This window comes from Calonectris borealis, chromosome 4, assembly GCF_964195595.1.
Source record: "Calonectris borealis chromosome 4, bCalBor7.hap1.2, whole genome shotgun sequence".
In the NCBI taxonomy this organism is placed as follows: domain Eukaryota; kingdom Metazoa; phylum Chordata; class Aves; order Procellariiformes; family Procellariidae; genus Calonectris; species Calonectris borealis.
In genome coordinates, this window is record NC_134315.1 from 69,247,812 (window position 1) to 69,273,358 (window position 25,547).

General features: G+C 38.3%; 1 protein-coding gene across 4 annotated transcripts in view; it reads left to right on the forward strand.

The window, feature by feature from the left end:
• SLC10A7 (solute carrier family 10 member 7) overlaps window positions 1-25,547 on the forward strand; it is a 153,991-nt gene that overhangs the window by 39,451 nt on the left and 88,993 nt on the right. For all 4 annotated transcript variants that reach the window (XM_075150013.1, XM_075150014.1, XM_075150015.1 and 1 more), the window contains one exon: window positions 12,862-12,900. In XM_075150013.1, the coding sequence (XP_075006114.1) occupies window positions 12,862-12,900 (39 nt within the window). The remainder of the gene's footprint in view (window positions 1-12,861; window positions 12,901-25,547) is intronic.

Here is a 25,547-nt window from a genome sequence, read left to right on the forward strand (position 1 = left end):
CCTAATATGCTGTCTGCCCTGAGGGCCTGGGGGAACGCGGTTGGATTATTATGTTAATGCCTGAGCCTGCTGCCCTCTTCCTATCCCAGCTGGGCTCCCTGTTGTTAGGAACTGCTTTGCTCTGACAGTGGAGTAATATACTTCATGATTGAAAGGGCAAAGGGGCTCGCAAGAAAAAAGAGCAGGCCTGCACAGATATGTAAATGAAGGGGGGAAGGCTGTAGGAGGGTTTGCGCGTAGGTGCGGATGGAAAGTTTATTAGGAAATGAGTAATATGAATCTGCTAATTGAATTGTTATTTACAAGTCCCATTTCCTGATTTGTTTCTTTGTGCATTACCCCCCTAATGCTGATGTACAGTGAATTCGAAGTGCTTACCAAAGCAGGCACTTAGGTTGATTTATTTTAAACCAAGGTGCTATAATACACTGGTACCAGTGTACAATGCTGACAATGGTGTATTTTTCAGGACTTTGATTACTGTTTCATGCTTTGCCACTGTATTGCTACACTACAGCTTATAGCGGTGATATGATTCTTTTATGTATTGTAGATAAGTATATCACTGAATTTTGTTGATACTTCTACAAGAGGAGGAGATAGATACAGATTACAGAAATATGTTTGTTATGGTGTTAGGGCAAATTGAACTTTGATTCAATGAGATGGTGACTATGTTGTGATATTCTTCTGAGGTCTTTTCTGCAATAGAATTGACTAAACAGCAACTCAGTTTTAGAATGTGAGCGATGAAAATCTGTTCTGTAAACTGATTCTCCCCCGCCATGATGATATGGCCTGGTACACAGAGTCTTTCTCTACCTTTCATCACGCTTCTATCAGTGGCAAAACTTGACTCAAGATACCAGCCAGACGTGATTTCTAACATCCTTATTTGTCTATTTTACCTCCAGAGTGCTGATCACAGACTACTCAAAGAAGTAGCTGTTAACCTAAATTAAACTTATTAAAGTGAGAGCTGTTTTTATGAAATGCAGCTAGTGTGTCAGATATAAAGTTGTTTGATAAGTGAGGTGCTTTTCTTGTACATTTAGCTGGTACTTGGTGTTTGTGTAAGGTGTGAAGGTGACTTTTTCTACTCTTCACACATTTGTTTGCGTATCCCAATTCTGTTCCTTAGTTTTGTGTTCACATGTATTGCTACGCTGCATTGCTGGTAAGAAGGTGTGTTTGTCTTGGCATCGGGACCTCCTGCTGTGCAGGAACGTGGGCAGCTCTCGCACTTTTGACCTGGCAGTCGCCAATGTACTTCTTACACAGTCTTGTCCACTTGTGTATCATAGGGCATCTTATGTTACTGAAGTACTTTAAGGTGGAAAAGAACTCTGGATCTAGATTGCTTCTGCAAACTTAGTTTGGTCTGACTCTGTAGATACATGATGTTCTGGGCTTAAATGGCATGGCAGTGTACAATTTTGCTTCCACGCCCCTTGCCTCATTGGATGCCAGTGATGAATAACCGTCACAGAATAGGTAGTAGCAGTATCTATGGATATCTAGTTCTGCTGGAGCCTTTGTACTTAACACAAAATTATTGATTTCTTTATCGAGTTCTCCTTGGAGTTCTTTGTGGGCAAATCAGAATGGCCTTGTCTCTACAGTTTATCAGTAAGGCGAGAAGATAGTTTTAACCACTAAATGCTGGAAAATAGACACATGTTATAAAAGAACTGTTTTCTAGTTGAAGGAGTTTTTTCCAATAATTATTTTTCTTTCATACTATATATGCACCTAATTCTTCAGTAACAGCTTTAGAAATATGGAAGTTGGGCTACAAACCATGTTGAGTTGGGAACTTTTCCATTCTTTTTTTCTTCCCTCTGTGTATGCAGTTTAGACTTTGTAGAAATGTTTCCACTTTCTTTCAGGAAAATCTGTCTGTAAATATTTTGTTTCAGGTCAGGTTAACCTGGGTCAGTTTTGCAAACAAATCATTTTGACATCATCCACATTTTTCAGTGTAACTTAGGTGCTCCCTGCTTTCGTTTCTCTTGATAAACTGATCTCCCTGGCTGTCCCTTCTCAGCGCATCATAAGAAATTAATAACAGGGCTGCACTGTGGACCAGCTGAAAACCTTTGTGCAGAGACAAAGAAAGACAGAGGCCACCTTCCACTAGGCACCAGAGCAATTCAGCTTGAAGCAGCAAAGTACCAAAATGAAATGGTTAAAAAAAGAAAATTTCAATCATTGTATGAAAAGTGCTGATTCTAGAGGAGGGGAACTTAGGCTTAAAGCAAATGTTTAAATACCAGCCAACTCTGGATGCAAATGGAAACTGTAGAAGCTCAGTGAATGCTGCCACAAAGAGCATGTTTAACGCAGGCAGCAAGTGTGTGACCTTTTGCAGTAAAACAAGCTTGTGCTTTTCTTAGGCTTGCACCCAGCACAGCTCTTGGCGAGCCTCTGCTCTCCGTAGAGCGTGAGTAGAATTCTGCGCATGAAACCCATAGGTTTTAACATTTTCTCTCCACCTTTTCTTCAGAGTAGTAGTGGTTATATAGTATTCTATCCCATTAGAGAATAAAGTAAATTACTTCAAGGAAGTAATAAAAGTATCTTTAATTTAATTGTGTCATTATGTATTTTTTATATATGTTTATTTAATAAATATATATGTATATGTATGAAAATTCCAAAGAACAGTTTCAGCATTTTTGTAGTTCATGATACACTCCTACTGGCCAAGTAGTCATGAAATAAAATCCCTGACCTAGACTTGATTGGCATTTGAGTATTAATCCTTGCATTTTATTGAAGATTAGCCCCCTTACCCCGCCCCCTTTTGATTAGAGAGTATAGCTTAGATTAGAGGGTATGTCTTGGAAAATGGGGGCAACTAATGATTAGAATTTTTGGGGGGGCATGCTTCAAAGGAAGGGTGGTGGTAAATACCGATGTTTATTTGTTGTCAGAGAAAAAAAGCTTGGCGCTTCAGTTGTTACTGCTCCACTGCTGAACTCCTTGGGCAAATTTTGGGGATATATAATATGTAAAGATGCACATTTATGCACTTTCTCACTCTGTGTATGTGTGTATGTGTAACTTCTAGTTATATGAGTTGTTAATTTAGATGACAGAAGTATCTGAGCAACATTTAAAAAAATGCAATTGCATGCATCAATATTGTTCCTTTTTTACCTTCAGATAGTGGCTATAGTGCTGGTCTCTTCCTTATAGTATGCTACTTTTCTTCCCCTTCTCTTTCTACCTCTGCCACAATATTGCAGCATGCAGAGCTTTGGCTGGGCTCATAAAAAGGGAATTTCCAGTACCATACAATACTGGCTTACAGTAAAGCCTAACATTTGGGCTAGGTTAGGAAAAAAAAAAAAGATAACTGTGCTTCTTGGAGATATGGACAGACATTTGTTGATGAGATGAAAATCTCCATATCTTTTAACTGTGACCTGTGACACATTCTGACATGAGCTCCAGAGATCGGGGTTCATGGATCTGTGCAGTGGGCCACCTTTTCCTTTACAAAGCCGGTACTTTAGCCAGCCTCCCCATGCTGTGGCCTTCCTTGCACTAGTGTTTTATTTCCCATCTCCTGGCATTGCACTACTAATGGTGAAGCTGTTCTCAGTGGTAGTAGTGACAGGGACTTTAATAACAACGCCATTCTGAGCTGGTTTGGGTGGCATAGCAGTTAAAATGTCTGGTTCTGCTACTAACTGCCCAGAAAGCAATATGGCAGTGGGATATTTATAGAAAAATACTGGTGCAGGCACAGCCTTACAGTTAATGCAAAGGGCACCTTTTAAAAAGTGGCCTTGTGCTTTCATTTCACTTCAGCAGGGAAGTAATACTCTTTGGAGTTGTGGGATGCATTGTTTAACTAGACCTCTAATCATGTTATGGATGATGTGTCTCCAGGAGAATCAGGGGACAAGACCTTTAAGTGTTTTTATCACAGCTTAAGATCTCAGAAAATGTGAACTTAAATAAAAGTATGTTTGGGAGGTTGTTATTGCTGTGTATCCTTTTGAGGATACCTTCTACAGTAATTTTTTTTTTTAGAGAGAAAGTCACTTACAGTTATGAAGTGTTTGACCATAAGAGAAGATCAAGTTGGCAGAGTTACTTGTATACCGCTGTTCAGCTGAGCCTCCTTTATTAAATCATTGTTCAGCAGTCCATTTGTTCTGGTGCAAGAGCTAGTGTCTTCACTGCTAAGGTAGTAAGCCTTGAATCAGTAACAAACACATGATGTGCGTAAGGTTTGTTTTCATAGCAAAGTGTCAGTAGATTCTTTCCTTTTTAACCTCTTAATTGTGTAGCATGGTCTCTTTCACAAATGTATGGCTGCTAAAACTTATACTTTACAGTATGTAGGTAGAAGGGGGAAGTTACCTTCTGTTTCCCCATGTCCAGGAAAATTATGGAAATGGGCTTTCCATTTGGGGAAAAATACATACAAAAAGTTTGGCAATATGCCTTCCCAAGAACCCAGAGTTTTCTAGCATGGCAGAGCTGTATGAAGTTTGTGAGGAGTAAGTCAGATGCTAGAGCATGGAGTTTGTGGATAGATATGCACATATGTACTCAGTATGAGAAAGCATGTCTTGTTACGAGTCTGTCAGCTTTAAATTACTGCTTGCTTGAATGTTTATACTGGCACTGGGTAGTAATCTTAATATTTGCATTTACAATTTTTAAGTAGAAGAGAGAAGAAGAGAAACTGCCTCTGTTTATTCATATTGGTATTCAAAAGTCCACTGTAGATGTTCAGGTTACTGCTCCATTGGGGTGCGTGACGTAGGAACCAACACTGGAAGGCACTGTGTCTTACAAGTGTGATTTTGTGTTTTGTTCCGCAGCTGATGGGAGGACAGGAAGGTTAAGCTATAGCTTCAGGGTACCGCTGGGCTTGGGGTATGGCTGGTCAAGGACTGTCTCACACAAGGATGAGATGAGAGTATTGGTGGCTGTCTCTGCTGACAGCCCTCTCACTGTCGAAAGGAAACGGATCATGGTTGTTAGAAGGAGGAAATGTCTCTTCACCTTGGCATCCTGAAGGGGTAGAGGTGTGTGTTGCCTACACTTGTGTTTCTGGATAGGGCCTAGATAGGCCTTTTCCCCGGTAAGCCTTGTGAGCACCACACCAGTTTTGTATGCTACACAGCCACATAAGCATCTGGTATGGGTGGATCTGTGGCATTTAGGATAAAGCAAAGAAACTATGGACAAAGCATTGTACAGCTGATAGCCTGGGCTAGTCAGGCACTGTGCACTATGTCTCATGAAGCATTTCATCTCTTCTGTACCTGAGGAGACCAAGTCTTGGTTCTTTCAATGCAGAGATAGACATTCCAACTCATGACAGAGGTTCTTCCCTCCTTTCTGTTGACGAAGGCTTTTGTTTTCGTTCTGCTCGGTTATACAAGTAATCTGAAGTAAAATGATCCAGCCATACAGGACAGTGTTGCTTTCCAACCTTTGCTCAACATGGATTTCCTGTTACTAATCTATATGTTAGTATTGGTGGAAATTTGCAGACTGACACATAAACGTTCCTGAGATCTGAATGCTTAATGTTGGCCATTTGAATTGTTAACAAATGTTTACATTCTGGAAAAAAACCTTTAAGGTATATACTCTCCTGGTTTTTAGTCTTCATCTCCTACTGCCTCTGAAGGAGAAATACCATGCTGCCCCTCCAGAACTCCCTTGAGTCATGCCAGTTGCTCACAGTAGAAAGAAGTTACCATCACTAACGAAAGGAAAGAAAGCGGGATCATTTTCTTTCTCTGTCTCAGTATTGCTGAAACAGAGAAGTCCTTCAACAGAGAGCACCAAATACACTAAATAAGTGTGTCTAAAAAGCCTGCCTTTTGACATCCTTTTGATGGATGGCTTTGTATTTGTAAATATTATTACCAACAGGCGGTGATGGTAATGAGGAACTACAAAAATGGGGGAGCGAAAAACTGATTTTCAACAGAAAGAACTTGGCTAGTAGGAGGTAGGAGGCAATAACTTTCTGCCAGCAGAGCCTCCAGCTTGTTTCCGTGCACTGCTTGTGGCAGAATGCTGAGCCTGACTGAAGCAGCACAAACTTGTACTCAGGTGATGGCAACCTCAGCCAGTCTGGAACAAATCTGTAGTGTGGGCAGCTTCGGATCCACGGCTTAGCGAGGTGTTAGAGGTCATGATTCTCTGGATGACGTTCCCCTGCTGAAATGCGAACAAACGGCATATTGGTTATTCTGTTTTCATTTTCTGGTGCCTTTTCAGTGTCATTTCCATAAAACTGATGGTTATTGAACATTGTTGAAATAAAGAAATATTTTCATATTGTCAGCACAGCTCTTGAGTCAGGTTGGGCATTAGGTGATACCTTTTTCACAGTCAACAAATTGTGTTAGGCCACAGGGAACATGACAGTGGATAAAAACATAATCTGCTCCATATCTTGGTATGTTTTTCTGTTGGTGTTCTGGAATTTCTTTGGTTGGTGGGTGTAGGGTGTTTTTTTTTTGGGGGGGGGGGGGAGGGGTTGGTGTTGTGTGTTTTTTCTTTTTTTTTTTTTAAGAGTGTAAGCTTATGTGTACAGTTCCACTCCACTAAAAAATTTAGAGTAATTCAGTGTTTGTTTTAAGAGATTTTTTCAAACATCAGTTCCCATTTTTGTAAGATTTCTTTGGACTCAAAATATAGTTGTTATCAAAGTCTGGTTTTTGGTTGGTTTTGTATTGTTTTGTTTTTATTGAGTTTTTTGGGGGGTTTTGTGGTTTGTTTGTTTGTTTTTTTTAATGAAATACCATTGTTGAGGTGCCCTATCACATATACAACACATGGGGCCAAACTCATGTGTAAGGTGCATACTACAACTTCAGTTGAATGCAATATGGAGTGTATATACATCTCCAAGGGTCAGATCTAGGCTCTATTTGTTTCTCAAAGATGATGCTGGAGTGTTAAAAAGGCACGTGCTTTGCCTTTGAGGGGGCAACTGTGCAGCCAGAGATTTTGTTGAGCAGTTAACACTACCTCTTTTATTTTTGTCATGCTGTAGAAGGATTTTTATATGCATTTTAACAGTTATTTAAGAGTCCCCATATGCTTAGAAAAGAATCTGAATATATGTGCCTTTTTTAAAGCTGCATCATAACTAGGTTATTCCATCAATACAGTAGAATGACTGGGAGCTGCAGTTGGAACAATATGTAAAAATACAGCTTGTAAAAGATTTCCTTTATTAACTGTCATCATCCACAGAATATATGTTCAAATAAACGTTGTGTAATAACTAAATTTGAGATTAATAGGCCCCTTAAGAAACAGCGAAGTCATTCAGGATAGTCAGTGAAAAATAGCCTGTAAGACTGTAACATGCACATATTGTCCTGCTTACATGCTCTCTCTGGTGTCATTCCCATTTATCAATGTCGGCAGGCTCTGTTCTCATTAAAACACTCTTGCACAAAAGCAACTTAATTTTCTTAAGAGAAGAGGACACCTGATTCAATTTGGTGCTCAAAACCAGGAACTTGAATATATATATTTTTTCCTGTCTGAACTCAGATGAATAGTTATGAACAGCAACACAGATTAAACCTTATTAGGTATATTTATATTCTGTTTGCAGTAACAGTGCTGTGGCAAATAGCTTTCTACAGAGCTGTAACATCTTATTAATGGAAACAGCAGTTAAGACATGAGCTGCGGTAACACTCACATGAGATTTTATTTTTAAATAGGAGATTCAAGGAGTTGTTTAAAGGGACTCTGCCGACTCATTCAAGCTACTTCTGACGTCCTGCCTTCTTCCTCCACCTTCTCGAACTACACTGATCTCTTTGGGTAGATAAAATTTCCTTTTCTGTCCTGTTTGGTCAAACCATTTCCATCACTTTCTTCAGTTTGTTTTTTTTTTTTCCCCTCAGATTTTTTTTTTCTTCTCCCTGTCAAATAGGAGATGTGGATCTATTAAATTCTGCATTAATAACATGGACACTGTAAAATGTTATACTACCATATTGTGTTCTCTGCCCTCTACTGCAGTAGTACTGCTAGAGTCCTTGTCTTTCTGCAGATCTTCCCTCTTCTTTATTGTGCCATGTGTGTTGAATAGGATATTTAGTCTTATGCCTGGTACTTGAGCTGTATATCCCACTAGTGCATGTCTGAAAATGATAAGGTTTTAACCGCAGGTAATTGCGGGCATACACAGAGCAGCTTTGTATGGTGCCCAAGCCGCTTCCTTCTGAAGCGTTTGAGGCCATTTAGTTTCATTACTCTGCATCTCCGGCCTTGGCCCTGGAATGTCCTTTCCACAGAGTGGGGACAACTCTGGGCCAGACAGGTCCTAGTGTGCATAGCATGTGCTCTCTCAGCTGTGGGGTGCCTGGGGGATGCAGGTCCTGTGTAAGCGTAGGGTTAAGTACAGTTAGGAAGGTTACCTCCCTAAAGGGTACCAAATTACACTCAAGAATCAAACATTTTAGTGTTAAAAAAATATATACATATTGGTGAAAAAGCCTTTTTACTTCTTTATATGGTCCACATACAAAGCTACGAGGCACTGTTGTTTCCCTGCATCTCTGCAGTAAAGGAAATTGTAGTTCCAGTTGAGTTGTGCGTAACAACTTCATTCGAATCCTGCCGATAATGATAAAATGTTGGGTTTTGACCCAGGTGTTCCAAATGTTGCCAGTGTATCTTTCCCTCTTCTTTAATGTGGTCCTGCTACATTATTATCAAAAGATATCTAGTCTAAAAAATTCCAAGATAGTTTAGTTTGATACCAAAATAAAAGGAAGTGGAACAGAGTTCCGAATGTATTCTGTATTTAATGCTATCGAAACTGTAGCATGCTTGTTTGATTTGCTGCCCAGTTACATGTACTTGAATGCTGCGTGTACTTGCTGCTGCATTTGGGTATCCACCCGTGGGGAAATGCTCAGCCCCTTGGTTGTGGCTTTGCCTTTTTCTTCTGTCTTTTACTAGCCTTTCTTGCTATGAGGACTGTCTTGGATCTTGTTGTTGTCACTGCTACAAATCTTAGCAGTGTTTTCCGAACATATATTCCAGGATAAGGTGGGAGATGAAGGGCTGAAGCTTTGCGCTAGTCTCAGGTATGGGAAGAGAAAAGTTCCTGCGAAGTACTGCCAGATAGGTTTCCTTCAGAGGTGGTTACTTCTCATTGAAAGTGCTCCTCCCTGGAAATGTAGACCAGCAAGAGTGAGTTCCCTCAAGCTCAGCGCCATACTAAGTTGTCTGAAATTGTACCTGCTTAATATTAAGTAAATTTGTTGTTTAGTGGAGCTAGTGTGTACTATTTTAAACTCAAGTGGAGATGTACATGCTCTTCTGTACTAGCCCTGTTAAGAGTACTGGCAGTGACTTTCAGTCTTTGTTGTCTCTGAGTTGATGTAAACTTGAATAATTGGTCTGGTTGTTACTACTGCTGCTTTTGAATGTGGTCTGACCTTGCATTTCAATACATGGCTATGCATTTACCTTTCGAAAGGATCCTACCATTGATTTTATAGAGAACTCTCCCCTCATATTAATGGTAAGTGCAATGAACAGTCTGCAAACACATGCAAATCTGAACTTGGAGTATTATAAGGACATCTAAATGTTTTCGTGTTTTATTGTTTCATATAAACTGACTGCAGACAGTCTAATATCTGTTGAAACACAAAAGGAGCAAACACTAAAAGAAGTTATACAATAATAGTGACTAATAAATGTTTCAAATAGCAAATGAAGAGCCTAGCTGTATCATGTGTCAGCACTAATGTTTTATTTGTATCATCCCTCTAAGGATTTCAGAGTGCTTTTTAAGCAATGAATTAATTTTGACAATGCCCTGTGAGGTATGTAGGCAATATTATCCCTCTTGATAGAAGGGAGCTGGAAACACAAAGTGTTTAAATTCTATAGGGTCACGCTACTAGGTACGTTTAATTACAAATTGGAGAAGTTGATTCAGTTTACTACTGGTTTGTTTAAGCTGAACCAGAATCACAAATACAAGCCCCAGGTTTGTGGGTATGAAAAAAATTTACTTCTAAATTTATTTTGCAGGAGAAATGTTTATAAAGAAAACTGCAAATAGAGTAATCAACATTTATAAGTCCTCCTTCACTGAGGCAAATCATCTGAATGATAATAGCTTAATTTGTGGTCTTCCTGATTTTTTTTTTCCTTCTTTTGCCTGTAATGAGTGTTTAATCATCTGCCATAGACAATTTCTGACACTTTGGAGAAAGGGAATTAAAAATTGCAAACTCATGTACTCCTGGATCAGTCGTGAATTGTGACTTTTGCACATGACCTGAAGCGTAAAATTTGTCCAAGATTGTTGTTTTAGTACCTATTATATGCTTGAGAATATTAAAAAAAAACCAGAAATCTTCCTGGTGGGTCAGGAAAGAAGAAAGAAAAGTTTGTTGATAACCAAAATATATACCACCAGAACCATCTAGTATCTCTCCTTACCACCTTTCCAGGTACAGAATTTCTCCTGGAAGTGGAATTGCAGTGTATTTTAAGTAAAAAAAATTTAATGTCTCTAGATGATCCTCACATCAGGATTGGTAGCCATTGATGTGGCTAAAACTAGATGCATAGTGTCCTCCTAAGTGTATTGGTTCCTGCCAGCTACTGGTTTCTTCTTTGTGCGTTGTTGAAATGACCAGGAAAACGGTTGAGGGCTGTCTAGCACTGGAGTTACTGCTCTTGCATCACTAGACGTGGTCTGGCAGGCTCACCTGCACTGTAAGCGGAGCCTGGCCTGAACCCAGCTTCTGGTAGGACTTTTTGAGACAGGGCGGTAAGTTTAGCATGTTAGGGAGGGAAGGGCTAGTTTTTATGCTCTCTATCCATTTTATGTGGACTTCACCAGCTTTCCTGAGGAGGGTGAGTGTTACGGTTCTTTGTAGCAGACAAAAATGTAGCTGTCGCTCTGCGCACAAAATCTGCATGGGGAGGAGGGGACCATTAAGTTTCCTCCCAGCCTTCTGGTGCGGAAGTGGAGCCCAGATGCTTCTGTCTTTCAGATCTTAACAGTTGATTTACACTGTTTTATATAGTGAAGACTGTTTTGCAAGGAAGAGATCTTTACGTGTGCTTAAAAACGGAAGTCTAGATCCTCCTTCACGGATTCAGAGGCAGGATGTAATAAAAGGGAGCTTTCTGCATCTTTATCAGATTGAAGTCATCAAAAACAATCAGTTGTGTAAAAGAATGGCACATGTCCAACAAATACCAAAGAGACTTGATAAACCTGATGGGTTTTTTAATATAATGATAATAGGAACCTTAAGAGGGATATATTAACAAAAGATACCTACAAGGTCTTCAGTATTCGGTACTGAAAATGATCCCTTGCAAGTAGGATTGTGTGCATGGGTGTAATGTGTCTCTCTCTTGCCACATGAAAGTATCAGCTGCACAGCTTCAAATACAAGTAGAAAATCCTGATTTAATTCACACTTGTTGAAGAATTGTTTTAAGTGGTACTCACTCTTGCTTTCAGCTGTGATCTCTGGCAAGAAGAGCTGTTTGGACTTGTGCCTCTTTTTTTATGTTCAAAAAAGGAATGCTGATGGGGAAGAGGTGTTAAAATATGTTACTGTAGTTTACAACTGTCAACTATAATGTTTTATTTAGCTGTATCTATTCAGATGCTCCCTCCGCAACATGGAGTGCCATATGCCATTGTCCCTGTTAGTAAGCAAGTCAGCAAAGGTTTCCCAGTCTGCATTTGTTTTTGTATTTGGGCCGCTGAGGAGCTGCGGTCCAGTGCCATCTTTTATTGATAGGGCCAGCAGAGGAGGAATCTAATGAAATTATCAAAGCTTTGAATTAATTATGAACTTGAATAAGAAAGCTAAGCTCTCTAGAGCCAAGGATCTCATTACCCATTCATTTTCATTGCATCCTCTTATGGAGCAGAAGGCAGGTTCAGCTACAGCTCCTACCCTGATTTTGGACTTTATTCAAACTTGCTAAACTCGCTAGCATCCACTTGTTATTAATCTGTGGCTGGAAGTGTCCAGGGTGATTAATTTGGCTCTACTCTAAATCTTCATGTAAATGGTAGATTTCCCTCCTCCCTTGCCTCTTACCTTTGCTGTGTGGCTTTTCATCATCAGACTGGATGCCATACAAGAGTTTCTGTTCTTTCTTGGTAATTGGGGTATTCAAGACTCAAGTTTTAATTTCCTGGAATTTAATGAGTTAATGTTCAGAAATAATACTGCTACCTTGTATTTCCTGGATATTTAGGTAAGCACAAACACTTCTAAAGTCATTATCAAAATTGTTTATTTTCTTATTTTAAAAGACCATGGAGTAAAAAGTAATGATTAGACATTTTGGCCTCAGAAGCGTGGGGTGGTTGTGGGATTTTTTTGTTGTTTTTTTTTGTTGTTCCTATTTTAAATTTGTTGGTCAGACTACAGAAACTTCTGAATTTGTCAATACTTTATTATTAGTTAAATCAGATTATATTTATTTTAATTAATAGGTCAATATCTAAAAATGTTTCTGGCAAATTAGAGCAAAAGCAGTGAGACCAAGTTTCTGTGTAATATTCCTAGTTCTTGTGGATATTCCTCTTAAGTCTACGAGCAACGATTTCCTTCTCCTCCTGCTTTTGTCCGTTTCAGCACATTATTTATGAATGCATAAACTAGAACCTATCAGTCTTCATAAGTTACAGGCCACTGGCAATTTTTTAAGCAGTAGCTAACTGCCTAATGGTCTCTGTGTATGTGTGTATTTGGAGAATCTAATAGCTTGTTGGGCGGGGGAATAACATTTTGTTCTTGTACTATAGCTATTTTACCATTGGTGATATTTATCTTTTTCTCTTTTCAGGCAGCTGCTATATTTAATTCCGCTTTTGGAAGTTTTTTGGTAAGTAATGCAGTATTTATAGCAAGTGTTTTAATAGTCTTGTTTTTAACAGTATCATTAATTTGAAAAATACAAACACACCAGTGTTGGTGGAATTGTTCACTTAGCTGGCAAAAATTTGAATCATCTTTCAATTTATGTCACCATGCCATTAAATACAGATGCTAAAATTTCTTTTTGCTAAACTCTTGAGAAAAATAGTGAATAAATTGTCTCTGCTCATGGTAAATTAATAATGTGTAAACACATCTTAATTTTTTCCTTAATGGGTTAACAGAATCTATTGTTATGCAGATGTTTCAGACATGGGCATCAATATATTGATTTTTCTAATAAGGCCCATCAAATACTCATTATTTTCTATCAAGAGGCCATGGATTTTGAAAAGAAAACATGACCCAGCTGATCAGAGAGTAGATGCTAATTTACTCAGTGACATGTCATTTGTTTAGCATATTTCACTGTCAGTGAAGCCACTCAATGTCTCTGAGGAACATACTGAAATAGCTAGATATGGGAAAGCAATCAATCCAGCTGGAAATATAACCATTTCTGTAAAAAGCTAAAACAGTATTTGTGGGCCTGGTGGTCTACAAAGATTCACAAAGGACACTGTAAAGAACACTAAATAAATGTATTTATGAAGAAAGGAAGAATAGATTTCTTTTATTGATATGTTGTTTAGAGAGACATTAATGAATATTAAACACAAATTAGTCTGTATGTAGGCAAGCTACTGTAACTGTTTTGTTTATTTAGGCAGCTAATAATTGAACTTGTTCTTCTTTACTAATATTTGTGCATGTTTAGAAGTGTGCATTTGTGATCCCAGTCTTGTGTCCCCATAAAGTGGACTATGATGTATCAAATGAATGAATGACAAAAGAATTCAGATTAGGAAATTAAAATCAGAACTGCAAGTACAAAATAACTCACTTCGTGCATATTTGGTTTATGAAAAGCTGGAGTTTGGGAGTTTAGGTGTGTAAAGTTGTACTGCCAAGAGAGAAAGTGGCATGGCATTTTGAAGTTATGCATTGTGTTGCTGCTTTTTTGAGGGACCAGGATAAAGTTAGGAGGGTGGATGTAAGTTTTGTGGGTATAGATGACCATTCACGTTTTTAAAATACCGATTCCCAAATACTTGTTCCTTTTTGTCACCTATCATGTTCTCCTCCAATGGGAAGAAGGTACTTTCTGCCTCAAACTGTGGAATCCCAGTGTTAGAGCAACTTTTAAGTGTGTGTATGCGCGTGGCATTTTCTCTCATTGCTTGGCACGAGCTCCAGTTTCTCTGCTGTCCCTAGCTTTCAGTTCAGGAGGTTTCCGTGAATACCCAAAGGCCTCAGTTCAGCTGTCATTAGGAGAATGTCTTTTGACTTCAAATAAGAATTTAGGCCCCAGAGCATCTGACTACGATGCCGGCTCCTAGTAAAGCAACGTAAACATATTTTAATTTCTAGAACTGTTTGTAGCTCTTTGAAGAAATCTCAGTTAAAGAAGCAGAGCTAGTTTGTGTGTTCATGTAATAGTCCTGATTTTGGTTTTGATCTTAGTTCCATGAACTGATCATTGGAAAGTTCCATTTACATATAATTACCTCATTTCACTTCTTATTCACTTCATACTTTTTTGGAAATCTTGGAGCAGCATTGCAGTAAGCATTCTTGTTAAAAAATTCCCAGGAAAGGCTTTTCAAAAATATTAAAGATCAGCTAGAATCAAACCACAATACCAGCTGATTTTTTTCTAATTACTGATTTTTTAAAAAATAAAATTATAAAGAAAGTGGCCACTATTAAGTCACAAATATATACAAACACTTAGACACTTATTGTGGTATCCTAGTTTGAAATCATGGTTATGTGGGGAATACGTATGTATGACAGAAAATGAATCATAAATATGTTTACTGAAAGCTTTGCTCTTACAAACTTTTCCAGTTATGCAGTTGATAGGATGAACCCTATGACTGAAAATGCAATGGTGTGATAATAGGCCAGGGACTGGAATAAGTAGCCAGAGTTGTTTACCAGTTTCACAGTGCTGTAGGTCTACATGGCCTTTAATTGAGTGGCTCCCGAATGTCACTAGCGTGTGGTCACTTACTTTGTAAGCTTTCCATGAACAACTGGTGAAGCATTAAATATATATATACACACACACTTGTTTGAAGTCAAAACTGTTCTATAAAATATGAAAATAATTGGCCTGTTTCTGAGAAGATAATGGAAGGTCCTGGTGGTGTTTTTGGAAATCCATTAGTTTATATTGGTGCCTAACTTACGCGCTTGGCTATAGGTGGAGATCCTATTTCCTGTATCTTTAATTCATAATGAATCTAAATCACACTTGCATTTTTCTTATTAGTGTCTCATGATGTGCCGTCTGTGGGTAGGCTTAGATGTAGTTATATACCTTTGTGACCATAACCATATACATATCCTGGAGATAATTTGGAAGAATCTGATCATTGGCAAGGCTGTAATTTTTCTTATATTCCTTGTCTTACAGTGTGTAGCACACGGGTGGGTTGCTGTGGTTGCGTGTAGCCCTGACAAAGCCAGGAGGACAGTATGTTATCTGTTTTCAGACTATGCCCTGTGGGCGGTGTATGATAGTGTGAAGCAAGCTGATTTAAAAGGGCTGAAAGATGTGCTATGCTTTTGATTCTTTTTCTTCTTTTTTCTTTTTCTTTCTTTCTTTTTTTTTTTTAGGCTAGGAAATGGTCCTTTAGAGGTTAAATTAAAATAAACTGTGGAATGTCTACAGGAAAAGACTCAGCATAATGTTAGAATGATACTGAGATAGGCTTATTCAGATGAAAAGGAACACACTGTGATACGCAAAATGTAGAAGTGTCAAACATGTCTTGATGAGCAGAAATACACTTAGATTAAGCATTTGGAGGTGTTTTCACTGGTAAAGAGATTTACAAAAACTACCAACCAACCGCACGGTAATTCCTTTTAAACTCCACCAAAGTCCTATAAATATGCAGACAAAACAATGCATGGAATGATACTGTACATATTTACACTTAGTTTAATAATATCCCAGGTCTAATTAAAACACAGTGTTTTAAAGAACTAATTGTTACAGAAAAGTGTTTTTATGTAGCTAGATTACTAATAACTAACGATAGATGAATTCAATTTACATAAATTTCAGCCAAGAGAATATTTAGAATCATACCACAGAGGATTGCTTTGAGTTGGGTAGTTAATATCATTATCTCCTCCCCTCGTTTAAACAGTTTGGTTTACAATAATTGTGGAACATAATAAGTGATTTCAGTTTTTCCTCTTAATGGGGTTTTAATAAAATCTGTTAGTGTTTTACTAATACTGGGTGGTTGGTTATCAGCAAAGTTGCTACTGTAAAGCATGCAAATGCCTGCTAGGATCTGCTGAGATAGATAGCACTGATGTAGCTGCTTCGACTTGTAGGAGAGGATACTTTTGCACCTAAGGGCTAAAGAAATCGTCTGGGATGTTAAGTATGGGTCTGCTGAGATTCTTAACATTGTATGCATTACCATGCTTCCTAAGCATTTCTAATCTGCTTCTAAAAGTTGTGCTGCAACAGAAAAATGATGCTTGTTAATGTCCGAAGCACAGAGCAGTAGGCAAGATACTGCAAAACATGCTGTGCTGATGACTGTTCCATGGTGTTTGCCTGGGTGGCTCAGCTCTTTGGCTTTAAGTTCACCAGGGCATAGCCTGTCATTGAGGCTGTTCTTGAACTGAAGTGGAGACACGTGCTCACTTGAGAGCTAAACTCAGTTTGCAGTGACAATATAATGCCATGTGCATGGAAGGAGAGGGGCCAAAGTCTAGAAGAGGATGTTCTCACAAAGTGCTCTGCACTGCTAGACTAGAAACATCCTTATCTAATCTCTTTCCACCTCTCATTAATCTTTCTGCTTGAGACAGTGGGCTCAGAAACTCATGAGAGTATCCAGCTTGTGATGTGAGTGAATGTTGTCTGATTTTTTGGTACCTTGGGGTTATGAACAGTAAGTATGAAAGGAACAGCCATCAGCTTCACCTTAAACAAAGAACTGTAACCAAAATCTGAAGGTCTGTGATGACAGAAATCAAGAGGAAAAGAGAGGATTTGAAGGACTCTGCTCTGGTGACCATTGCATTCCTGAAAAGTCAGAGCAAAGGGCAGCTGAAAATGAAAGTGTTGGTTGAGACTTCTTATGATGCTGTCTTGGATTAGCTTTGCTTCTTCTATTGAAACCTATGGGATGAAATAAGGCCTATGTCCAGGCTACATAAGTCAGTCTGAAGGATGGAACCTGTTCCATGTGCCCATCATTTCATTAATCTCCTTTGTCCAAATTAAGTATGTATGGTTTTGTTGTTTTATCTGACTATATTTCCAGGGGGACAGAGCTGGTTCATGTTCAAAAACTCAAATAATTTTTGGAGCAGCCACTTGGCTAATCAAATCAAGGCTAGTGTTTTATTTACATTGTCATCCAAATGAAAGCTAAAGCTAGCAGGGAATGTGAAAGTTAGCTTCTCACATATACACAAAGCCTAGTTGGTTAATGAAAATGTATGGAATTCTTATCTACTCTGCTTTAGCGGGCATAATGATTTACACAGCCTGACAGCACTAGTGCAGCAAGTAAATGCATTAGTCATAGTGTCCATTTTTCTTGCAAATTTGTGACACAGATTTAATTATGGGAATGACCAGCAACTTACAAATCTAATTTTGGTAGGCTGAGCCAACTTTTTTATTTTAATAACAATGGATTTTTTAGCAATGATTTCATTACTATTTAAAGAAATCCACCCATATGGAAATAACCAATTGGCTGAGTTTATTTACTTTATTTTACCTTAATGGATGTTGAATGGTTTAGGTTTATTTTGGGTTTTTTTTTTTATTATCACTTTTTTATCTTAGTTATTTCTAGGATAAATATCCTTATGTGGCTTAATTATTTCTAGCACAAACATTGTAAATATTTTTCTAAAATCAGGCAAATGTTTGTATACCTCTTTGTTCCCTCTTAATTGTGACTCTGCAGTATGAAAAGGGGCAGAACAGTCATCTGGGATTCCCTTTTTACTGTGCTAGCTGTTTAGAAGAAAATCTTGCCAGGAAGTCTGTTCACAACAGGTGCTGAATTCTAGATTCAGTCTTGTTTAATTTCAAAGCGGAGCTGCTTTATGGTGTGTCACCGCACTCTTAGAAGTGGTCTCTTCTTCTGTGAAGCAGTACAGTGTTGCTGCTGGTCTGTGCTCCGAATTTGATTCGGATAGTTCTCAAAATCCTGAGCAGGGGGATTCTCTTCTCCTGTTAATCAGCCACTTGGGAAGCCACCTCAGCCTTGACGGGTGGGTTTTTGCATGAGTGGAAGGGATCGGCAGATCTCGGCAGCAGCGAGTCTTTAGACCAGATATTGTGTACCTGGCAGGAAGAGTTTGGATTCCGTGGAATTTAAATAATCTTGGGAGCCACTTATGTTGCCTTACTCTAACTTTCTCTTATTTTGTGGCTGGTGCTCAGTTCTCTCATTGTTATTTAACATCCTCATTTTGATTTCTGCTAGCTTGATTTGAAATCTCAGTGTAAGTTTGGGCATCATCAGCTATCTCCAGATCTGCCAAGTAACATTTTAAAATGTGTAGGCCTTCGCTCTTACTGCATATTTGTGCTTCAAATGTATACATGCTCAGTTTGATATGTAAGTTTGAGTTAGCTTGTACTGTTTTGGTACAAGCAAGGCAGAGTAACAAAGCTCACTGTGACAGAGACCTGTTAGTGTGGGCTTAAGAAAAGAGCCCTTGGTACAGGTGATTATTTTGAGGGATGGCTAGGCATGTGCACCCATACCCCCCCCCCTTCTGTCTCTCCCTCCATCCCCAAAAGCCAAACTGACAGAGTGAGTGTCAGTTAGAAACAGATGCAGAATTTTTTACAAAATAAAAAAAAGTCCGCTTGTCTATGAGTAATGCCGAACTCCTTTCAAATAAAAAAGGAGTAAGTATAAAGATATGATCGTCAGAAAGTTAAAATGAAGTAAACGAGATCTTGCTGCCAAGGGACCGAGAGAAATCAGATAGGGGGATAACTGGAAATCTGAGTATTATAACACCTAGATGATGTGTGGTCTGTCTGATGACACAGTCGATTTGAAAAGAGCAGTGAAGTCAATAGGGATTTACATGGCCAGCCAGCGCAGACTGCCCGAGAACCAGTTCACAAATAACAGCCCTGCTGTTGGTTATCTTTGAAACGTTAGGGAGGAGGAGGATAGGTAACAGTAATCAAGAGAAAAGAAAATGTGCTATTAAGTTCTCAGAAAAGAGTATCCTCTAGAAGGCCAGTGATTAGTGCCTGTATTTTTTTTTTCAATGGCTAAGATGAAAATGCATTGAAGTCTACATAATAACAAAAAATGAAACTATTGGCTGTCAAATGTTTATAAATTGTGTGGGCTGTAGCTGGTCTCAGTGCTTTCTTAGTTTTCCTATTAGCTTTTGCTACTGAGCATTTAATTCATCTTCCTCGGACTTATGGGACTCAAGCAGTCAGTTCTTCCAAAAAAAGTTTATTTAAAGGTAGCAATAAGTAGGCCATTAAATGTATCTCCTTGTATTCTCTTTGCAACCCAAAAATAATTAGCTACTATCTTTTTAAAGATAAATATATTTGGGTACTCTGCTTTTTCCACTTCCTCATATGACAGCTAACAATAGGGAGTATTTTTTCTTGCACCTACTTTTTTGGTCAGCAACCCCATCTAGTGCTCTTGCTTGGCGTGGTACTTGGTGACTGCTTTTGAGGCGGTACATTGAGTCCCCTCCTCTCTCATTGTTACTGGTTTTATGGATTAACAGGCTCTCAGGGAAAGAAATAGCTGAGGATATATGTGCAGTAGCATTTCTTGAATTAGTAAAACAGGCAGCAAAAGTGGAAGTTGCTGGAGAAGATTGAGAGGCAGGGTGTTTGCAAATCAGAAAGATAGCGCGAGAGTTCAAGCAGCTTTATTCTTCCAGTCCAATTGTCATTTATGAATTGCAAAGTAGAAGGAAGTGAAGTTTCAGGAGCTAAAACTGGGCATTCAAAGTACCTTAAATTTTATGATCTGGCATACTCCTTCTGATCACATAGTGTGGGGAAACTGGAAATGAAAGTGCCCTCAGACTGACTATGACACAGTCATCTCTCTTATTAATGGAAATTGAATACTGGAAATTTAGAAAAAGCTTGATTCCATTTTAAATGAATGCTAATGAATAACAGAGTCAAAAGAGTTTGTATCTTTGGTAACTACCATTTAGAGAACATCTAGAGGAGGAAATGTATGTGTTTAATATTATATAATCAGGCAATTTGTTGGATTAGTATGTAAATCACATCTGTGCCAATACACAGTTTTAGCATAAAATCAGTTTGTTGTCAAAGATTACTTTTTTCATCATTTGTAAAATTCATTATTGTCCTCTTTATTGTGAAAATATAGCATTTTTGTCAAAAGAATGTATTTGGTTTTGGCTACTTTTTCTGGTTTTGCTTACTTTTTGTTAATGGTCAGGACTTGAAAAAAACAATTGCACTAGGGCGGAACTTGTGTGCAGATCATAATATTGAAAAGGTCCTGGTACTAGTTTGTGATGTTTTCTTGTCTTCTGTTTTGCAACGGTTTCCTGTCTTTTTACTCCAAGACAAAGAAAGTAAAATTAACAGGAAGAAATATCACTAGTTAGAAAGTAAGATCACGATGTCCGACTTCTAGTTAAGTCACTGAAGTTTGTATCATGGGACGATGTCATATCACTTATTTGAAATTAGTTTTAAAAAATGGTTGCATTGAAAAGCTGCTGTATTTGTTTCTGACAAATACTTGGAGAAATAATTGCATGCTTTGTTTAAAAAGGTGAAAATTTACACTACAAAACTTTGAACAATTAATTTGTAAAAGAAGAGATTTAAAATTCTTGAAAATAATTAGTTGTGTCTGTGGGAACCAAATGTTTGAACTTACTGGTTCTTTAGGTTAGGGAGATTGGTGCATGAAGGAGAAATTGACAAGGGAGGCAGTATGAAAGAGAATTCGGTTTTTATTTTGCCCTCTCTGTAGTATCTTTTAATACTAGAAGAAGCAAAACTGCTGGGGCTGTGGTTGTACACAAACATGTAGTCATTTGTCCTGATTTAAGGGCAAATGTTCCCTGCAGAAAGATTTGGAAATGCATAAAATAGATAATTTTCTCCCTCCCTTTTAAAAATTAATCAAAAGGAAATGAAAATGTTTTTAGAATCTACTGTTAATCTTCTCCCCCAAAGTTTTAGCTTCTGATTGAAATGGAGCAATGATCTTCCCTCCTGCAGCTTTTAGTCACCTGCATGAGAAAAGTGTGTGTTGAGGTGAGGGGGAGTGTAGAGAAATGACCCCTTCATTTGGAACAGGGGTATTTAAACCCTTGTCTTTTGCTGCTTCATTAGCACTTTGAACTAGTGCTGGTGCAAGGAGGAGTCGTTTCACCTGGCATCTGTGTTCGTTATAAAATACAGTCTGCTATGCTGAGGAGTCACCTACATGGATGCAATAATCCATAATGGAGCATGGAGCTCTTTCTCCTGTGTCCACCAAATGTGGATTCAGCAGCTAGCAAGAGTTGAATTCCAGAAAGCAGTATGCATGTTTCGTGACATCCCCTTACAAACAGCAGTACCAGTACCATATCATTCTATGCAAACTTTCTTTTACCTTAAGTTGACTCTTTGGGGGAGGAAAAATACCCCAAACACATTCATTTATCAAGCTTCTTGATTTTTGGCCCAGAACAGGTCAAAGCGCTGCCTGGATTTGGATGGGTTTTTTCTGTGGTTCGTCTCTATCTGACCTAGCAGTGCCTGTTCAAAACTCAGCAGTCCGTGAATTGGCAGCCCTCAGTCTCTTGGGGTAAAAACAAGAGGGACGTCATTATTACTATAAGCAGAGTGGCTGGAAACCATTCCCCATGCTGTCAGGGTGACAAATACTGTCTTAATGGAAGTGCCAGAGGTTAGGTCAAAAGCTTTCGCAAAGTCTTTAACTCAACTAGCAAGGAAGGCATGGTTATCATAAAACTGGAACTTCCTTTGGAAATTTGTGTTTGTTTATTATTTATTGTTGGCCTTTTAAAATGCAGTTTGGGGAAACCATCATGACCCTTCAGTATGAGACAGCAGTAGTTCATGAATTTTTTTGAATGGCTGTACTTGTGTTGTTGCCGAGAGGCTCCCTTCATTATTATTTTTCCTTAGCTTCTTTCAAAGTATCAAAGCAACCTACAGCTTTCATCCTTAATGGCACATATTTGGAAATAACGGTTATTGTGAAGGAGGGGGAGAAATATTTTAGTTAATGGTCTGTCATTACCTGGCTTCTTTTAACACTGTTCCGTCATTGGAATAGATTTTTCATTTTGACTTTATGTAAAACCAAAAAAAAAAAACCAAAAAACCCACCCCAACAAAACCCAAACCATCTTGGAGATAATGCCTTCACCTGCCTTGAGACCCAGGCTTGCTCATACAGTTTATCACCTTTCTGGCATGACATTCCCAGCATCTTCTTTCCTTCTTCTTCATTCCAGTAATGACAAGTAAATTGTTTATTTGTTGCTTCTATTTTTTAAAACAGATTGTATCACAAAATTCCTTTTCTAAAGTATTTTCTGAAGGTACTTTCTTGGTCAACTCCAGTGTAAGGGCTTGTTGCAAGAATGGTTGTATGATGTCCTTTCCCTGTTGGTTGATAGAAGGTCAGACTAGATGATCATCTGACTTTATCTATGAAAAACTCAGTATGTTGTACAAGTGGGGTCACACCCCGAAAAGACTGCATGTGAGCTTTAACAGGGTGAAGCATTTGAAAATTCGCTATTTTTCACATCCAAATAAAAATAATTCTTTTTACTTGTATCTAAATGTGGTGACCACCCCATGTCAAATAGAAAATTTTGTATGTATGACAATGCAATGTTGTTTCTACATTTATAAGCCATGTTTCATATTATCTCCTGGTTTTCAACCAATGTCTTGAAAGCTCAACATTGGACGCTTTCATTGGATACCTTTATTCTCCTAGTGTTTAATTTGACTGAGACTGTGCATGACTGGGAACAGCTTTTTTGCCTGACATAAACCCACTGGATGAAAGCTGCATGCGGTTTTACCCCCTCGGCGTACTCTTTATGTATCACTTTGTACTGTGGTATGATAGAGGTGCTAGAGTTGATGCCCACCTGAAAAGTCATTCTAGCTTCTTCCTCCTGGTGCATTTGAGGCATGTACTAATGGCCTGAAAATGCACACCTTGTCGTGCCTCATTGCTTAATTGTGGTCTAGCTTCTTTCCCACATTTTTACTACTGTATGGAAAGTGAATGTTAACTATTTGAAGGAGAAATATATTACATATTATTAGATAACATGAATAATGTGAAAGCCAGGGTTTTAAAAAAAACTCAAACCTTTTAATAAAATGGAATGTCAAATATATGAGCATGTCTTTCAAGAAAAGATCAAAACACATGTGAAAAATTTCATATCCTTTCTAAAGTCAAATAATTATCCACCATCATATAACTTTTTGTTAGATGGACAGTACAAAGATGAAAGAAAATTTTATAGATAACATTGCACTTCACAGCTGACTGAAGCAGGTGTTAGAAATGCAGATTAAGTATACTGACTAAAGACTATATAAATTTGAAGTGAAAATGCCACTGGTCTACTTGCAGTACCCTGCACATGTGAAGTTTCAGATAGTTAAATTATTAATTTTATTGTGTGAGATAGTGCAGCAGTTACGGAGAAGGTCCTTGTGCATTTATGATGTTTTTTTCCCTGTAATATTTTTAACAGTACATGATAAGCAGCTAACAGATTTTGCTTCATTGTGTAAGTTTTGCTGTGGAAAGAGAGTACGTAAGTTTATTTGCCAATTAGGTGTTTAGGAATGTGCAGTACAAACACACAATTGTGGATAAATAAAATTTCTATAAATGAAGGAGACTGAATGTTAGTAGTGTTGCTGTACAAATCCTCAGACACTGGGAAATTTGTGGTTGGTCCTTCAGCACACTCCTGTCAAAGTGGTATAAGGTGTTAATTTACAGGTCATTCTTTTCTGGACTTCATAGGCTTTATGGGAACATCATGCTTCATGATGTACAGGTGCCTTACTCATGTGGGTGCTGTGAAGCTTGTTGGGGTTTTGGTAGGACGGCATTGGGAGAGGGGTGAGGGTGTTTTCTTTTCTTCCAGCAACTCAGTAACCTGCTAATAAACTGTACTAGCCTGTGAATTTAATTTTGTCATGACTTATCAGGTGCCTGGAGCTAGTAATCAGTCTGTAAGAGGTCTAATTCTTGGATAAATTAGAATTGGAAGTGGATTGGGAGATAGAATCTCTTAAAGTGAGGAGCAATACTGAGGCCCTTGCTCAGGACGAGGGACAGTCAATTTTCTTCTCTCTCCGGACTGTTGTGAGAAGAGGGTGGTAGGATCCCCACAGTAGTCTAACACCTGGCTAGCGAGGGAGACAATAACAGGCATGGTGCTGTCCTCCATCACCTAGAATGATTGCAAGAAAAGGACAGCTTTTGCAGGATTTTTTTCTTAGTAAGTTGTCCCTGGATCTGCTAGTTCTAAAAGTATGTTGTCATGAAAGAACTGGTTTGGTGTTTTTTTTTTTTTAAATAGACAATATTGTTGTATCTATCAGCTCATGGGGTGTGGTATTTGCATTGGCAGCAGTTCTGCTGTGACTGGAGGAGCTAGTCCATAGTCTGCAAATATCCTGTATATTGTTGAGAAAGCTTGGTTGTAATGAGTGGAACAGATATTCAAGTGTCTGTCCAATGCTTCCTGGGAGATAGACAGCATGCAGCTAGCAAACCAGTCATGCGAAATTTAAAAAGGCTATAAATGGTTGTAAGTGTTTTGCATGTATCTACTTTTTTTTTTCTTCATAAGAACAACAAATAAATCCCATATGTTTCACTGTTCTCCATGCACCTCTACCCATAGGCACCCAGACTTAACTCTATTTCTCTCTCATTTCTGATAACTAGTGCTTAGAGACATGCGGTTTTGTTCCTTCAGTGATGGTCATTGTATCTTTCCCTGTGCTACAGAATTGAGTTCTCTACAGTGGGTGCAAAATCATATGAAGTCATATAACGTCCCCAGAAAGACCACTTGATGCATTCATAATACAGATAATGCACTGTAATGAAGTAGTTAGCAAACAATTTTACTCTAGCCGTAACTCGTGTATAGCATTTCAGTAAGATTTTTCTAGTCATTGACTTTGAGAAACAGCTTCTATCCATCTTTCTTATTTTGCAGGCCAATTAAAGCAGAGCAAAAGACTACAGATAGTTCATTCTATAAACTGTGTAGTGTCCCCAACAAAGAACTGTTACATGAATTCATGTGTAAAATGTATTTATTACTATTGCTTTCCATATGTTTGGTAGGTAGTTAAAAGACAAGCTAAGAGCATCACTGTAACACAAACAGCTTGCAAAATAATAAAATCTAGATGAAGCCTAATATTTATAGAGTACTTCCTTATTGCTTAGCTTAGTCATTCAGTTAAAAAAAGTACAAGTATGGTTTTGC